This window comes from Perna viridis, chromosome 14, assembly GCF_037379345.1.
Source record: "Perna viridis isolate PV_CMFRI_1.1 ecotype Kerala chromosome 14, ASM3737934v1, whole genome shotgun sequence".
Classification (NCBI taxonomy): domain Eukaryota; kingdom Metazoa; phylum Mollusca; class Bivalvia; order Mytilida; family Mytilidae; genus Perna; species Perna viridis.
In genome coordinates this window covers 1,102,823-1,121,155 of record NC_142458.1, presented here as the reverse complement: position 1 = coordinate 1,121,155, position 18,333 = coordinate 1,102,823, and the positions used below count along the sequence as shown (strand labels likewise).

At 32.8% G+C, this 18,333-nt stretch overlaps 1 protein-coding gene across 2 annotated transcripts in view; it reads right to left on the bottom strand.

Annotated features, from left to right (window-relative positions):
* Positions 1 to 17,638, bottom strand: part of LOC148597673 (uncharacterized) — a 32,313-nt gene extending 14,675 nt beyond the window's left edge. For both annotated transcript variants that reach the window (XM_088561694.1, XM_088561695.1), the window contains exons 1-2: positions 17,481 to 17,638; positions 16,943 to 17,081 (exon numbers count right to left, since the gene is read on the bottom strand). In XM_088561694.1, the coding sequence (XP_088417820.1) occupies positions 16,943 to 17,081; positions 17,481 to 17,500 (159 nt within the window). In that variant the 5' untranslated portion in view covers positions 17,501 to 17,638. The remainder of the gene's footprint in view (positions 1 to 16,942; positions 17,082 to 17,480) is intronic.
* Positions 17,639 to 18,333: the final 695 nt, after the last annotated feature.

Genomic DNA, 18,333 nt, shown 5'->3' with positions numbered 1-18,333 from the left:
AGGGCTATATTTACTTAAATATGGTGGTAAATCAGCACTTGAAATCAAGTTTTGTGTAAATTTGAGCAAAAATTTGATTAGAAATGAGGAAAAACTCACTTTCATTACTGCGGTTAAGGACATATAAGCATTTCCCTATGGCAACATGGAAAATGCATTTTTGAGTACTTTTTTTGCTTTAGGTGCCCTTTACTTGTCATGTTTTATTGTGAAAACACTGTATTTACAAATTTAAAGCCAAAGATATCACCTTTTGCGAAAATTTAAAGATTTAGGGTTTTTGACATGTGATCAAGAAAAAGGGGGAGGCATGTCAGACATAAATTTAAAAAAATAGACCAATTTTTCAGAAAATGACTACTTTTAAAGGCTATCTCTTTATTAATATTGTTAAAAAACAAGTTGTGATTGATTTTTTTTATTTGCATTGTCAGAAAAAGTTCTTTGCAAATATTTAATGCATTTAAGTATGGTAGAATATTGTCACTTTTTTGCTCGCGCAACTTGGTTACCCTATATTTAAAAATCAAATATTTAAAAAAGTGCTCGTCACATTTCACTGAAACTTTGCAAATGCATTCAGTATGTGTATAGGAAGATACTTGTATAGTTATTTATTTTTTCTAAGACAGAAAGTGACTGTTTAGGTTACAGACCACCAATTCAACCAATGAGCATTTGGAACGTACGCAAAAATAGTCCTACGCAGAAATTACCCCTGTTCCTCATAGTGCTGTGAAAAAAGTTCTCATCTCATTTAAAAAATTCAAACAGTTTCTGAAAGGAAAAACATTTCTGTACATTTTATAGGTGCATTTTGCTTCTTGTGATGTGAAGCCTAATCTCCATAATGATTTCTAAATATACCCCTATCTTGTGAAAACACTGGGATTTCCCATGCTATTTATAGACACTTCATTTCCGGTGACCAGTACTGCACTGCAAGTCTGCTAACCCCACATGCCATTCTGAGGATTGTGAGCTGACATATGTAGAATCATGCTGATATATAGTCATCTGCAGGTTAAAGTTAAGGTAAAGTCCAGAGAAGCCATTGAATATTGTGAAATTAGCATAGAAGCCTATGGGAAGTGGAATTAGTGGTTTTTAGCCTTAAGCTGAAGCCATGGCAAAATGATAAGTTTCTTGGAATAGCTTTAAACTACTTGAAGATCTTGTAAACTTTGCTATGAGAGGAATACACTACAAAGATCCTTCAAAATATGCATTTTTTTAAGTTATAGGTCCAAATTATGGAAAATTGGTCTTTTTGGCTGAATTTTATGTCCTATCTTGTGAAAAGTGTAGAAAATTTAGTAAAAATATCAAATATTTAACTTTGAGGGCTATATTTACTTAAATATGGTGGTAAATCAGCACTTGAAATCAAGTTTTGTGTAAATTTGAGCAAAAATTTGATTAGAAATGAGGAAAAACTCACTTTCATTACTGCGGTTAAGGACATATAAGCATTTCCCTATGGCAACATGGAAAATGCATTTTTGAGTACTTTTTTTGCTTTAGGTGCCCTTTACTTGTCATGTTTTATTGTGAAAACACTGTATTTACAAATTTAAAGCCAAAGATATCACCTTTTGCGAAAATTTAAAGATTTAGGGTTTTTGACATGTGATCAAGAAAAAGGGGGAGGCATGTCAGACATAAATTTAAAAAAATAGACCAATTTTTCAGAAAATGACTACTTTTAAAGGCTATCTCTTTATTAATATTGTTAAAAAACAAGTTGTGATTGATTTTTTTTATTTGCATTGTCAGAAAAAGTTCTTTGCAAATATTTAATGCATTTAAGTATGGTAGAATATTGTCACTTTTTTGCTCGCGCAACTTGGTTACCCTATATTTAAAAATCAAATATTTAAAAAAGTGCTCGTCACATTTCACTGAAACTTTGCAAATGCATTCAGTATGTGTATAGGAAGATACTTGTATAGTTATTTATTTTTTCTAAGACAGAAAGTGACTGTTTAGGTTACAGACCACCAATTCAACCAATGAGCATTTGGAACGTACGCAAAAATAGTCCTACGCAGAAATTACCCCTGTTCCTCATAGTGCTGTGAAAAAAGTTCTCATCTCATTTAAAAAATTCAAACAGTTTCTGAAAGGAAAAACATTTCTGTACATTTTATAGGTGCATTTTGCTTCTTGTGATGTGAAGCCTAATCTCCATAATGATTTCTAAATATACCCCTATCTTGTGAAAACACTGGGATTTCCCATGCTATTTATAGACACTTCATTTCCGGTGACCAGTACTGCACTGCAAGTCTGCTAACCCCACATGCCATTCTGAGGATTGTGAGCTGACATATGTAGAATCATGCTGATATATAGTCATCTGCAGGTTAAAGTTAAGGTAAAGTCCAGAGAAGCCATTGAATATTGTGAAATTAGCATAGAAGCCTATGGGAAGTGGAATTAGTGGTTTTTAGCCTTAAGCTGAAGCCATGGCAAAATGATAAGTTTCTTGGAATAGCTTTAAACTACTTGAAGATCTTGTAAACTTTGCTATGAGAGGAATACACTACAAAGATCCTTCAAAATATGCATTTTTTTAAGTTATAGGTCCAAATTATGGAAAATTGGTCTTTTTGGCTGAATTTTATGTCCTATCTTGTGAAAAGTGTAGAAAATTTAGTAAAAATATCAAATATTTAACTTTGAGGGCTATATTTACTTAAATATGGTGGTAAATCAGCACTTGAAATCAAGTTTTGTGTAAATTTGAGCAAAAATTTGATTAGAAATGAGGAAAAACTCACTTTCATTACTGCGGTTAAGGACATATAAGCATTTCCCTATGGCAACATGGAAAATGCATTTTTGAGTACTTTTTTTGCTTTAGGTGCCCTTTACTTGTCATGTTTTATTGTGAAAACACTGTATTTACAAATTTAAAGCCAAAGATATCACCTTTTGCGAAAATTTAAAGATTTAGGGTTTTTGACATGTGATCAAGAAAAAGGGGGAGGCATGTCAGACATAAATTTAAAAAAATAGACCAATTTTTCAGAAAATGACTACTTTTAAAGGCTATCTCTTTATTAATATTGTTAAAAAACAAGTTGTGATTGATTTTTTTTATTTGCATTGTCAGAAAAAGTTCTTTGCAAATATTTAATGCATTTAAGTATGGTAGAATATTGTCACTTTTTTGCTCGCGCAACTTGGTTACCCTATATTTAAAAATCAAATATTTAAAAAAGTGCTCGTCACATTTCACTGAAACTTTGCAAATGCATTCAGTATGTGTATAGGAAGATACTTGTATAGTTATTTATTTTTTCTAAGACAGAAAGTGACTGTTTAGGTTACAGACCACCAATTCAACCAATGAGCATTTGGAACGTACGCAAAAATAGTCCTACGCAGAAATTACCCCTGTTCCTCATAGTGCTGTGAAAAAAGTTCTCATCTCATTTAAAAAATTCAAACAGTTTCTGAAAGGAAAAACATTTCTGTACATTTTATAGGTGCATTTTGCTTCTTGTGATGTGAAGCCTAATCTCCATAATGATTTCTAAATATACCCCTATCTTGTGAAAACACTGGGATTTCCCATGCTATTTATAGACACTTCATTTCCGGTGACCAGTACTGCACTGCAAGTCTGCTAACCCCACATGCCATTCTGAGGATTGTGAGCTGACATATGTAGAATCATGCTGATATATAGTCATCTGCAGGTTAAAGTTAAGGTAAAGTCCAGAGAAGCCATTGAATATTGTGAAATTAGCATAGAAGCCTATGGGAAGTGGAATTAGTGGTTTTTAGCCTTAAGCTGAAGCCATGGCAAAATGATAAGTTTCTTGGAATAGCTTTAAACTACTTGAAGATCTTGTAAACTTTGCTATGAGAGGAATACACTACAAAGATCCTTCAAAATATGCATTTTTTTAAGTTATAGGTCCAAATTATGGAAAATTGGTCTTTTTGGCTGAATTTTATGTCCTATCTTGTGAAAAGTGTAGAAAATTTAGTAAAAATATCAAATATTTAACTTTGAGGGCTATATTTACTTAAATATGGTGGTAAATCAGCACTTGAAATCAAGTTTTGTGTAAATTTGAGCAAAAATTTGATTAGAAATGAGGAAAAACTCACTTTCATTACTGCGGTTAAGGACATATAAGCATTTCCCTATGGCAACATGGAAAATGCATTTTTGAGTACTTTTTTTGCTTTAGGTGCCCTTTACTTGTCATGTTTTATTGTGAAAACACTGTATTTACAAATTTAAAGCCAAAGATATCACCTTTTGCGAAAATTTAAAGATTTAGGGTTTTTGACATGTGATCAAGAAAAAGGGGGAGGCATGTCAGACATAAATTTAAAAAAATAGACCAATTTTTCAGAAAATGACTACTTTTAAAGGCTATCTCTTTATTAATATTGTTAAAAAACAAGTTGTGATTGATTTTTTTTATTTGCATTGTCAGAAAAAGTTCTTTGCAAATATTTAATGCATTTAAGTATGGTAGAATATTGTCACTTTTTTGCTCGCGCAACTTGGTTACCCTATATTTAAAAATCAAATATTTAAAAAAGTGCTCGTCACATTTCACTGAAACTTTGCAAATGCATTCAGTATGTGTATAGGAAGATACTTGTATAGTTATTTATTTTTTCTAAGACAGAAAGTGACTGTTTAGGTTACAGACCACCAATTCAACCAATGAGCATTTGGAACGTACGCAAAAATAGTCCTACGCAGAAATTACCCCTGTTCCTCATAGTGCTGTGAAAAAAGTTCTCATCTCATTTAAAAAATTCAAACAGTTTCTGAAAGGAAAAACATTTCTGTACATTTTATAGGTGCATTTTGCTTCTTGTGATGTGAAGCCTAATCTCCATAATGATTTCTAAATATACCCCTATCTTGTGAAAACACTGGGATTTCCCATGCTATTTATAGACACTTCATTTCCGGTGACCAGTACTGCACTGCAAGTCTGCTAACCCCACATGCCATTCTGAGGATTGTGAGCTGACATATGTAGAATCATGCTGATATATAGTCATCTGCAGGTTAAAGTTAAGGTAAAGTCCAGAGAAGCCATTGAATATTGTGAAATTAGCATAGAAGCCTATGGGAAGTGGAATTAGTGGTTTTTAGCCTTAAGCTGAAGCCATGGCAAAATGATAAGTTTCTTGGAATAGCTTTAAACTACTTGAAGATCTTGTAAACTTTGCTATGAGAGGAATACACTACAAAGATCCTTCAAAATATGCATTTTTTTAAGTTATAGGTCCAAATTATGGAAAATTGGTCTTTTTGGCTGAATTTTATGTCCTATCTTGTGAAAAGTGTAGAAAATTTAGTAAAAATATCAAATATTTAACTTTGAGGGCTATATTTACTTAAATATGGTGGTAAATCAGCACTTGAAATCAAGTTTTGTGTAAATTTGAGCAAAAATTTGATTAGAAATGAGGAAAAACTCACTTTCATTACTGCGGTTAAGGACATATAAGCATTTCCCTATGGCAACATGGAAAATGCATTTTTGAGTACTTTTTTTGCTTTAGGTGCCCTTTACTTGTCATGTTTTATTGTGAAAACACTGTATTTACAAATTTAAAGCCAAAGATATCACCTTTTGCGAAAATTTAAAGATTTAGGGTTTTTGACATGTGATCAAGAAAAAGGGGGAGGCATGTCAGACATAAATTTAAAAAAATAGACCAATTTTTCAGAAAATGACTACTTTTAAAGGCTATCTCTTTATTAATATTGTTAAAAAACAAGTTGTGATTGATTTTTTTTATTTGCATTGTCAGAAAAAGTTCTTTGCAAATATTTAATGCATTTAAGTATGGTAGAATATTGTCACTTTTTTGCTCGCGCAACTTGGTTACCCTATATTTAAAAATCAAATATTTAAAAAAGTGCTCGTCACATTTCACTGAAACTTTGCAAATGCATTCAGTATGTGTATAGAAAGATACTTGTATAGTTATTTATTTTTTCTAAGACAGAAAGTGACTGTTTAGGTTACAGACCACCAATTCAACCAATGAGCATTTGGAACGTACGCAAAAATAGTCCTACGCAGAAATTACCCCTGTTCCTCATAGTGCTGTGAAAAAAGTTCTCATCTCATTTAAAAAATTCAAACAGTTTCTGAAAGGAAAAACATTTCTGTACATTTTATAGGTGCATTTTGCTTCTTGTGATGTGAAGCCTAATCTCCATAATGATTTCTAAATATACCCCTATCTTGTGAAAACACTGGGATTTCCCATGCTATTTATAGACACTTCATTTCCGGTGACCAGTACTGCACTGCAAGTCTGCTAACCCCACATGCCATTCTGAGGATTGTGAGCTGACATATGTAGAATCATGCTGATATATAGTCATCTGCAGGTTAAAGTTAAGGTAAAGTCCAGAGAAGCCATTGAATATTGTGAAATTAGCATAGAAGCCTATGGGAAGTGGAATTAGTGGTTTTTAGCCTTAAGCTGAAGCCATGGCAAAATGATAAGTTTCTTGGAATAGCTTTAAACTACTTGAAGATCTTGTAAACTTTGCTATGAGAGGAATACACTACAAAGATCCTTCAAAATATGCATTTTTTTAAGTTATAGGTCCAAATTATGGAAAATTGGTCTTTTTGGCTGAATTTTATGTCCTATCTTGTGAAAAGTGTAGAAAATTTAGTAAAAATATCAAATATTTAACTTTGAGGGCTATATTTACTTAAATATGGTGGTAAATCAGCACTTGAAATCAAGTTTTGTGTAAATTTGAGCAAAAATTTGATTAGAAATGAGGAAAAACTCACTTTCATTACTGCGGTTAAGGACATATAAGCATTTCCCTATGGCAACATGGAAAATGCATTTTTGAGTACTTTTTTTGCTTTAGGTGCCCTTTACTTGTCATGTTTTATTGTGAAAACACTGTATTTACAAATTTAAAGCCAAAGATATCACCTTTTGCGAAAATTTAAAGATTTAGGGTTTTTGACATGTGATCAAGAAAAAGGGGGAGGCATGTCAGACATAAATTTAAAAAAATAGACCAATTTTTCAGAAAATGACTACTTTTAAAGGCTATCTCTTTATTAATATTGTTAAAAAACAAGTTGTGATTGATTTTTTTTATTTGCATTGTCAGAAAAAGTTCTTTGCAAATATTTAATGCATTTAAGTATGGTAGAATATTGTCACTTTTTTGCTCGCGCAACTTGGTTACCCTATATTTAAAAATCAAATATTTAAAAAAGTGCTCGTCACATTTCACTGAAACTTTGCAAATGCATTCAGTATGTGTATAGGAAGATACTTGTATAGTTATTTATTTTTTCTAAGACAGAAAGTGACTGTTTAGGTTACAGACCACCAATTCAACCAATGAGCATTTGGAACGTACGCAAAAATAGTCCTACGCAGAAATTACCCCTGTTCCTCATAGTGCTGTGAAAAAAGTTCTCATCTCATTTAAAAAATTCAAACAGTTTCTGAAAGGAAAAACATTTCTGTACATTTTATAGGTGCATTTTGCTTCTTGTGATGTGAAGCCTAATCTCCATAATGATTTCTAAATATACCCCTATCTTGTGAAAACACTGGGATTTCCCATGCTATTTATAGACACTTCATTTCCGGTGACCAGTACTGCACTGCAAGTCTGCTAACCCCACATGCCATTCTGAGGATTGTGAGCTGACATATGTAGAATCATGCTGATATATAGTCATCTGCAGGTTAAAGTTAAGGTAAAGTCCAGAGAAGCCATTGAATATTGTGAAATTAGCATAGAAGCCTATGGGAAGTGGAATTAGTGGTTTTTAGCCTTAAGCTGAAGCCATGGCAAAATGATAAGTTTCTTGGAATAGCTTTAAACTACTTGAAGATCTTGTAAACTTTGCTATGAGAGGAATACACTACAAAGATCCTTCAAAATATGCATTTTTTTAAGTTATAGGTCCAAATTATGGAAAATTGGTCTTTTTGGCTGAATTTTATGTCCTATCTTGTGAAAAGTGTAGAAAATTTAGTAAAAATATCAAATATTTAACTTTGAGGGCTATATTTACTTAAATATGGTGGTAAATCAGCACTTGAAATCAAGTTTTGTGTAAATTTGAGCAAAAATTTGATTAGAAATGAGGAAAAACTCACTTTCATTACTGCGGTTAAGGACATATAAGCATTTCCCTATGGCAACATGGAAAATGCATTTTTGAGTACTTTTTTTGCTTTAGGTGCCCTTTACTTGTCATGTTTTATTGTGAAAACACTGTATTTACAAATTTAAAGCCAAAGATATCACCTTTTGCGAAAATTTAAAGATTTAGGGTTTTTGACATGTGATCAAGAAAAAGGGGGAGGCATGTCAGACATAAATTTAAAAAAATAGACCAATTTTTCAGAAAATGACTACTTTTAAAGGCTATCTCTTTATTAATATTGTTAAAAAACAAGTTGTGATTGATTTTTTTTATTTGCATTGTCAGAAAAAGTTCTTTGCAAATATTTAATGCATTTAAGTATGGTAGAATATTGTCACTTTTTTGCTCGCGCAACTTGGTTACCCTATATTTAAAAATCAAATATTTAAAAAAGTGCTCGTCACATTTCACTGAAACTTTGCAAATGCATTCAGTATGTGTATAGGAAGATACTTGTATAGTTATTTATTTTTTCTAAGACAGAAAGTGACTGTTTAGGTTACAGACCACCAATTCAACCAATGAGCATTTGGAACGTACGCAAAAATAGTCCTACGCAGAAATTACCCCTGTTCCTCATAGTGCTGTGAAAAAAGTTCTCATCTCATTTAAAAAATTCAAACAGTTTCTGAAAGGAAAAACATTTCTGTACATTTTATAGGTGCATTTTGCTTCTTGTGATGTGAAGCCTAATCTCCATAATGATTTCTAAATATACCCCTATCTTGTGAAAACACTGGGATTTCCCATGCTATTTATAGACACTTCATTTCCGGTGACCAGTACTGCACTGCAAGTCTGCTAACCCCACATGCCATTCTGAGGATTGTGAGCTGACATATGTAGAATCATGCTGATATATAGTCATCTGCAGGTTAAAGTTAAGGTAAAGTCCAGAGAAGCCATTGAATATTGTGAAATTAGCATAGAAGCCTATGGGAAGTGGAATTAGTGGTTTTTAGCCTTAAGCTGAAGCCATGGCAAAATGATAAGTTTCTTGGAATAGCTTTAAACTACTTGAAGATCTTGTAAACTTTGCTATGAGAGGAATACACTACAAAGATCCTTCAAAATATGCATTTTTTTAAGTTATAGGTCCAAATTATGGAAAATTGGTCTTTTTGGCTGAATTTTATGTCCTATCTTGTGAAAAGTGTAGAAAATTTAGTAAAAATATCAAATATTTAACTTTGAGGGCTATATTTACTTAAATATGGTGGTAAATCAGCACTTGAAATCAAGTTTTGTGTAAATTTGAGCAAAAATTTGATTAGAAATGAGGAAAAACTCACTTTCATTACTGCGGTTAAGGACATATAAGCATTTCCCTATGGCAACATGGAAAATGCATTTTTGAGTACTTTTTTTGCTTTAGGTGCCCTTTACTTGTCATGTTTTATTGTGAAAACACTGTATTTACAAATTTAAAGCCAAAGATATCACCTTTTGCGAAAATTTAAAGATTTAGGGTTTTTGACATGTGATCAAGAAAAAGGGGGAGGCATGTCAGACATAAATTTAAAAAAATAGACCAATTTTTCAGAAAATGACTACTTTTAAAGGCTATCTCTTTATTAATATTGTTAAAAAACAAGTTGTGATTGATTTTTTTTATTTGCATTGTCAGAAAAAGTTCTTTGCAAATATTTAATGCATTTAAGTATGGTAGAATATTGTCACTTTTTTGCTCGCGCAACTTGGTTACCCTATATTTAAAAATCAAATATTTAAAAAAGTGCTCGTCACATTTCACTGAAACTTTGCAAATGCATTCAGTATGTGTATAGGAAGATACTTGTATAGTTATTTATTTTTTCTAAGACAGAAAGTGACTGTTTAGGTTACAGACCACCAATTCAACCAATGAGCATTTGGAACGTACGCAAAAATAGTCCTACGCAGAAATTACCCCTGTTCCTCATAGTGCTGTGAAAAAAGTTCTCATCTCATTTAAAAAATTCAAACAGTTTCTGAAAGGAAAAACATTTCTGTACATTTTATAGGTGCATTTTGCTTCTTGTGATGTGAAGCCTAATCTCCATAATGATTTCTAAATATACCCCTATCTTGTGAAAACACTGGGATTTCCCATGCTATTTATAGACACTTCATTTCCGGTGACCAGTACTGCACTGCAAGTCTGCTAACCCCACATGCCATTCTGAGGATTGTGAGCTGACATATGTAGAATCATGCTGATATATAGTCATCTGCAGGTTAAAGTTAAGGTAAAGTCCAGAGAAGCCATTGAATATTGTGAAATTAGCATAGAAGCCTATGGGAAGTGGAATTAGTGGTTTTTAGCCTTAAGCTGAAGCCATGGCAAAATGATAAGTTTCTTGGAATAGCTTTAAACTACTTGAAGATCTTGTAAACTTTGCTATGAGAGGAATACACTACAAAGATCCTTCAAAATATGCATTTTTTTAAGTTATAGGTCCAAATTATGGAAAATTGGTCTTTTTGGCTGAATTTTATGTCCTATCTTGTGAAAAGTGTAGAAAATTTAGTAAAAATATCAAATATTTAACTTTGAGGGCTATATTTACTTAAATATGGTGGTAAATCAGCACTTGAAATCAAGTTTTGTGTAAATTTGAGCAAAAATTTGATTAGAAATGAGGAAAAACTCACTTTCATTACTGCGGTTAAGGACATATAAGCATTTCCCTATGGCAACATGGAAAATGCATTTTTGAGTACTTTTTTTGCTTTAGGTGCCCTTTACTTGTCATGTTTTATTGTGAAAACACTGTATTTACAAATTTAAAGCCAAAGATATCACCTTTTGCGAAAATTTAAAGATTTAGGGTTTTTGACATGTGATCAAGAAAAAGGGGGAGGCATGTCAGACATAAATTTAAAAAAATAGACCAATTTTTCAGAAAATGACTACTTTTAAAGGCTATCTCTTTATTAATATTGTTAAAAAACAAGTTGTGATTGATTTTTTTTATTTGCATTGTCAGAAAAAGTTCTTTGCAAATATTTAATGCATTTAAGTATGGTAGAATATTGTCACTTTTTTGCTCGCGCAACTTGGTTACCCTATATTTAAAAATCAAATATTTAAAAAAGTGCTCGTCACATTTCACTGAAACTTTGCAAATGCATTCAGTATGTGTATAGGAAGATACTTGTATAGTTATTTATTTTTTCTAAGACAGAAAGTGACTGTTTAGGTTACAGACCACCAATTCAACCAATGAGCATTTGGAACGTACGCAAAAATAGTCCTACGCAGAAATTACCCCTGTTCCTCATAGTGCTGTGAAAAAAGTTCTCATCTCATTTAAAAAATTCAAACAGTTTCTGAAAGGAAAAACATTTCTGTACATTTTATAGGTGCATTTTGCTTCTTGTGATGTGAAGCCTAATCTCCATAATGATTTCTAAATATACCCCTATCTTGTGAAAACACTGGGATTTCCCATGCTATTTATAGACACTTCATTTCCGGTGACCAGTACTGCACTGCAAGTCTGCTAACCCCACATGCCATTCTGAGGATTGTGAGCTGACATATGTAGAATCATGCTGATATATAGTCATCTGCAGGTTAAAGTTAAGGTAAAGTCCAGAGAAGCCATTGAATATTGTGAAATTAGCATAGAAGCCTATGGGAAGTGGAATTAGTGGTTTTTAGCCTTAAGCTGAAGCCATGGCAAAATGATAAGTTTCTTGGAATAGCTTTAAACTACTTGAAGATCTTGTAAACTTTGCTATGAGAGGAATACACTACAAAGATCCTTCAAAATATGCATTTTTTTAAGTTATAGGTCCAAATTATGGAAAATTGGTCTTTTTGGCTGAATTTTATGTCCTATCTTGTGAAAAGTGTAGAAAATTTAGTAAAAATATCAAATATTTAACTTTGAGGGCTATATTTACTTAAATATGGTGGTAAATCAGCACTTGAAATCAAGTTTTGTGTAAATTTGAGCAAAAATTTGATTAGAAATGAGGAAAAACTCACTTTCATTACTGCGGTTAAGGACATATAAGCATTTCCCTATGGCAACATGGAAAATGCATTTTTGAGTACTTTTTTTGCTTTAGGTGCCCTTTACTTGTCATGTTTTATTGTGAAAACACTGTATTTACAAATTTAAAGCCAAAGATATCACCTTTTGCGAAAATTTAAAGATTTAGGGTTTTTGACATGTGATCAAGAAAAAGGGGGAGGCATGTCAGACATAAATTTAAAAAAATAGACCAATTTTTCAGAAAATGACTACTTTTAAAGGCTATCTCTTTATTAATATTGTTAAAAAACAAGTTGTGATTGATTTTTTTTATTTGCATTGTCAGAAAAAGTTCTTTGCAAATATTTAATGCATTTAAGTATGGTAGAATATTGTCACTTTTTTGCTCGCGCAACTTGGTTACCCTATATTTAAAAATCAAATATTTAAAAAAGTGCTCGTCACATTTCACTGAAACTTTGCAAATGCATTCAGTATGTGTATAGGAAGATACTTGTATAGTTATTTATTTTTTCTAAGACAGAAAGTGACTGTTTAGGTTACAGACCACCAATTCAACCAATGAGCATTTGGAACGTACGCAAAAATAGTCCTACGCAGAAATTACCCCTGTTCCTCATAGTGCTGTGAAAAAAGTTCTCATCTCATTTAAAAAATTCAAACAGTTTCTGAAAGGAAAAACATTTCTGTACATTTTATAGGTGCATTTTGCTTCTTGTGATGTGAAGCCTAATCTCCATAATGATTTCTAAATATACCCCTATCTTGTGAAAACACTGGGATTTCCCATGCTATTTATAGACACTTCATTTCCGGTGACCAGTACTGCACTGCAAGTCTGCTAACCCCACATGCCATTCTGAGGATTGTGAGCTGACATATGTAGAATCATGCTGATATATAGTCATCTGCAGGTTAAAGTTAAGGTAAAGTCCAGAGAAGCCATTGAATATTGTGAAATTAGCATAGAAGCCTATGGGAAGTGGAATTAGTGGTTTTTAGCCTTAAGCTGAAGCCATGGCAAAATGATAAGTTTCTTGGAATAGCTTTAAACTACTTGAAGATCTTGTAAACTTTGCTATGAGAGGAATACACTACAAAGATCCTTCAAAATATGCATTTTTTTAAGTTATAGGTCCAAATTATGGAAAATTGGTCTTTTTGGCTGAATTTTATGTCCTATCTTGTGAAAAGTGTAGAAAATTTAGTAAAAATATCAAATATTTAACTTTGAGGGCTATATTTACTTAAATATGGTGGTAAATCAGCACTTGAAATCAAGTTTTGTGTAAATTTGAGCAAAAATTTGATTAGAAATGAGGAAAAACTCACTTTCATTACTGCGGTTAAGGACATATAAGCATTTCCCTATGGCAACATGGAAAATGCATTTTTGAGTACTTTTTTTGCTTTAGGTGCCCTTTACTTGTCATGTTTTATTGTGAAAACACTGTATTTACAAATTTAAAGCCAAAGATATCACCTTTTGCGAAAATTTAAAGATTTAGGGTTTTTGACATGTGATCAAGAAAAAGGGGGAGGCATGTCAGACATAAATTTAAAAAAATAGACCAATTTTTCAGAAAATGACTACTTTTAAAGGCTATCTCTTTATTAATATTGTTAAAAAACAAGTTGTGATTGATTTTTTTTATTTGCATTGTCAGAAAAAGTTCTTTGCAAATATTTAATGCATTTAAGTATGGTAGAATATTGTCACTTTTTTGCTCGCGCAACTTGGTTACCCTATATTTAAAAATCAAATATTTAAAAAAGTGCTCGTCACATTTCACTGAAACTTTGCAAATGCATTCAGTATGTGTATAGGAAGATACTTGTATAGTTATTTATTTTTTCTAAGACAGAAAGTGACTGTTTAGATTACAGACCACCAATTCAACCAATGAGCATTTGGAACGTACGCAAAAATAGTCCTACGCAGAAATTACCCCTGTTCCTCATAGTGCTGTGAAAAAAGTTCTCATCTCATTTAAAAAATTCAAACAGTTTCTGAAAGGAAAAACATTTCTGTACATTTTATAGGTGCATTTTGCTTCTTGTGATGTGAAGCCTAATCTCCATAATGATTTCTAAATATACCCCTATCTTGTGAAAACACTGGGATTTCCCATGCTATTTATAGACACTTCATTTCCGGTGACCAGTACTGCACTGCAAGTCTGCTAACCCCACATGCCATTCTGAGGATTGTGAGCTGACATATGTAGAATCATGCTGATATATAGTCATCTGCAGGTTAAAGTTAAGGTAAAGTCCAGAGAAGCCATTGAATATTGTGAAATTAGCATAGAAGCCTATGGGAAGTGGAATTAGTGGTTTTTAGCCTTAAGCTGAAGCCATGGCAAAATGATAAGTTTCTTGGAATAGCTTTAAACTACTTGAAGATCTTGTAAACTTTGCTATGAGAGGAATACACTACAAAGATCCTTCAAAATATGCATTTTTTTAAGTTATAGGTCCAAATTATGGAAAATTGGTCTTTTTGGCTGAATTTTATGTCCTATCTTGTGAAAAGTGTAGAAAATTTAGTAAAAATATCAAATATTTAACTTTGAGGGCTATATTTACTTAAATATGGTGGTAAATCAGCACTTGAAATCAAGTTTTGTGTAAATTTGAGCAAAAATTTGATTAGAAATGAGGAAAAACTCACTTTCATTACTGCGGTTAAGGACATATAAGCATTTCCCTATGGCAACATGGAAAATGCATTTTTGAGTACTTTTTTTGCTTTAGGTGCCCTTTACTTGTCATGTTTTATTGTGAAAACACTGTATTTACAAATTTAAAGCCAAAGATATCACCTTTTGCGAAAATTTAAAGATTTAGGGTTTTTGACATGTGATCAAGAAAAAGGGGGAGGCATGTCAGACATAAATTTAAAAAAATAGACCAATTTTTCAGAAAATGACTACTTTTAAAGGCTATCTCTTTATTAATATTGTTAAAAAACAAGTTGTGATTGATTTTTTTTATTTGCATTGTCAGAAAAAGTTCTTTGCAAATATTTAATGCATTTAAGTATGGTAGAATATTGTCACTTTTTTGCTCGCGCAACTTGGTTACCCTATATTTAAAAATCAAATATTTAAAAAAGTGCTCGTCACATTTCACTGAAACTTTGCAAATGCATTCAGTATGTGTATAGGAAGATACTTGTATAGTTATTTATTTTTTCTAAGACAGAAAGTGACTGTTTAGGTTACAGACCACCAATTCAACCAATGAGCATTTGGAACGTACGCAAAAATAGTCCTACGCAGAAATTACCCCTGTTCCTCATAGTGCTGTGAAAAAAGTTCTCATCTCATTTAAAAAATTCAAACAGTTTCTGAAAGGAAAAACATTTCTGTACATTTTATAGGTGCATTTTGCTTCTTGTGATGTGAAGCCTAATCTCCATAATGATTTCTAAATATACCCCTATCTTGTGAAAACACTGGGATTTCCCATGCTATTTATAGACACTTCATTTCCGGTGACCAGTACTGCACTGCAAGTCTGCTAACCCCACATGCCATTCTGAGGATTGTGAGCTGACATATGTAGAATCATGCTGATATATAGTCATCTGCAGGTTAAAGTTAAGGTAAAGTCCAGAGAAGCCATTGAATATTGTGAAATTAGCATAGAAGCCTATGGAAAGTGGAATTAGTGGTTTTTAGCCTAAAGCCATTCGGGTCATAACGGTTACGAAAGTGTACGCAATAATATCAAGGGAACCAAGATTTTAGCGGAAGTTACCCTATTTTAAAGCATATATATATATCGCATTTGTACCATTTCGGATGCTTAAGTATGCCAAAATCAGTGACAGAGAATATTTCACGATTAGCGACTTTGAAGACATCGGTCTTTGATTTTCTATTTCTAGCTGGAAAACTACACATCGTATTCGACCTATATGAGATTTGTCTTTTCGAGAAATGTTTGTTTTAAGATAAGGCTGTACGCAAAATGTTTGGTTGATATCTGCGCAGATTTGGCATATTCATGACACTTTCTCTCCATAAGGTCTGGTGCTTTTGCATTAGTACTTCTATGATAAACTTTGCTAGAAATTTGCCACTGACTCCGTCTGAGTTATTTGCGTTGAATGAGTTTTCTAGTCCGCATTCTGACATTATGCTTTGCACATCGTTATACCATGCGTCTTAATGGTTTCTAGAGATGTATCTATCCATTTTAAGTATTTTTGATGGCATTTTATCATGATGTATATTCATAATTCAGCACGATAAATGAACTCTCTGTACTTGAGTACTTATTTGAATGGTGAGTATATATATCATATCACCTGCTGGGATCAGAGCCGCGTCTTTATAGATTAATGCGCCTTTTATTTCAATAAACCATTTTCAGATTTGCTAAAATTGTCGACAAAGAGTATTTGTTTTTGGTTCCCAATTCTTAAAATCCTTCACGATTAAGCTAATATGTGGCATATATTATCGATCTGAGGTTGATTCTGGAAACCTATAGGTGTTAAGGATGCATATCTGATCTGAGGCGTTAGAATCCCATTACCGGTGTGTGAACGATACATATCTGACCCGAGGCGTTAGGATCCCGTTACCAGTATGTGAACGATACATATCTGATCCGAGACGTCAGAATCCCGTTACCAGTGTGTGAACGATACCTGGTTAATTTCGGAAACCTCTATGTGAAGGATGCATGTCTGATCTGAGGCGTTCATAGGATCTCGGTAACCTGTGTGTAAACGATACATACCTGATCTGAGGCGAAGTCATCGAATCTTGTTTCTCCATAGATACCCCCGGTTATTATACACAACTGAGGCAGTAAGTTCTTGTTCATATTGAAGTATTCAACCAGATCCATTTCTCTGCCGTATGTGTAAGCCATTATGCTGCAAGATAAAGTTCCATATTAATAAAACTGTGACAAAATAGTTAATTACCATTCTGGTGGCCATGGTTGCAATCCCAGTTTGTGTTGTTCTGAACCTTTATCCATTATGTGAAAGTTATGGAGCGTATCAACCTTAATTGGGGTTTCCGCACATATTTAAAACAATAAGTTGATACATAGATAAGGAATGGACACGGGTACATTTCTTATCTATGTATCAACTTATTGTTCCATAGATAAGGAATGGACAGGGATACATTTCTCCTTTCACCCGAAGCTCTTTCCTTTCTCCCGCTCTTTCCCTGTCTAACCCTAACCCTGTCCTCCGTCTCATAGATGTATAGTCCATAATGGCTATACTTATTGGTTATACTATACATCTATAATAGTTGCTTACCTCGGTGTTGTATAATCCATTATTGCAGTCTCAAACAGGAAGTGTATGGCACATTAAACACTGCTGTTGAAAAACGAGGAAGTTTAAATTCTGATATTATATATCCTTTACAATCAGTTTTAAAATAGGAAGAATTTGTACACTTTACATTATACAGGAAATGCCAAACAAGTATTTTACTAGTAATATATATATAAACGTCTCAGAATGTGACGACTCTATTCGCTACACTGCTCCATCGGATCAAATTGATACAGGGAAGATAATGTAAACGTATAGAAAGGTCTGAAAAATTCCCAACGATGTTAGAACTGTCAAATTTCCGATACAAATTTTTGGTCGTTCCCTCCGCGGGACTCAAACTCGTACCTCTATGACATCTGTGGCAACACCTCAAAATGAGCAAAATTTTCAGTCAACAAATGACCTTCAGTGCCTTAAATAAAGTTTATTTAAGGCACTGAAGAATTTGTTGACTGAAAATTTTGCTCATTATATATTTTATTATAGTGTATTAACATCTTTATCGGTATCGTTGTACAATCCTTCAGACTTGTATATTTTTTTTGTTTGTGCTGCATCGTCATGACTAGATGACCCGATACCCATTAAGTTTGCTGAAGTATTTTGACTCGTTATTCTCCTACTATTTTTGCCCCCCCCCCCCAAGAGTCACTATGTTTACCTACTTGCATCATTGATAAACATATATACATGTTGTGGTTACCAGATTTCCTTTACGCGCCTTCATTGGTCAGTACAAGACTATATAGGTTATATACATTAGCACGCCCCGATATTTATGAATATTCATTGCCATCTGCTTAATCTGGTTCATGAACTTGTTCACTGG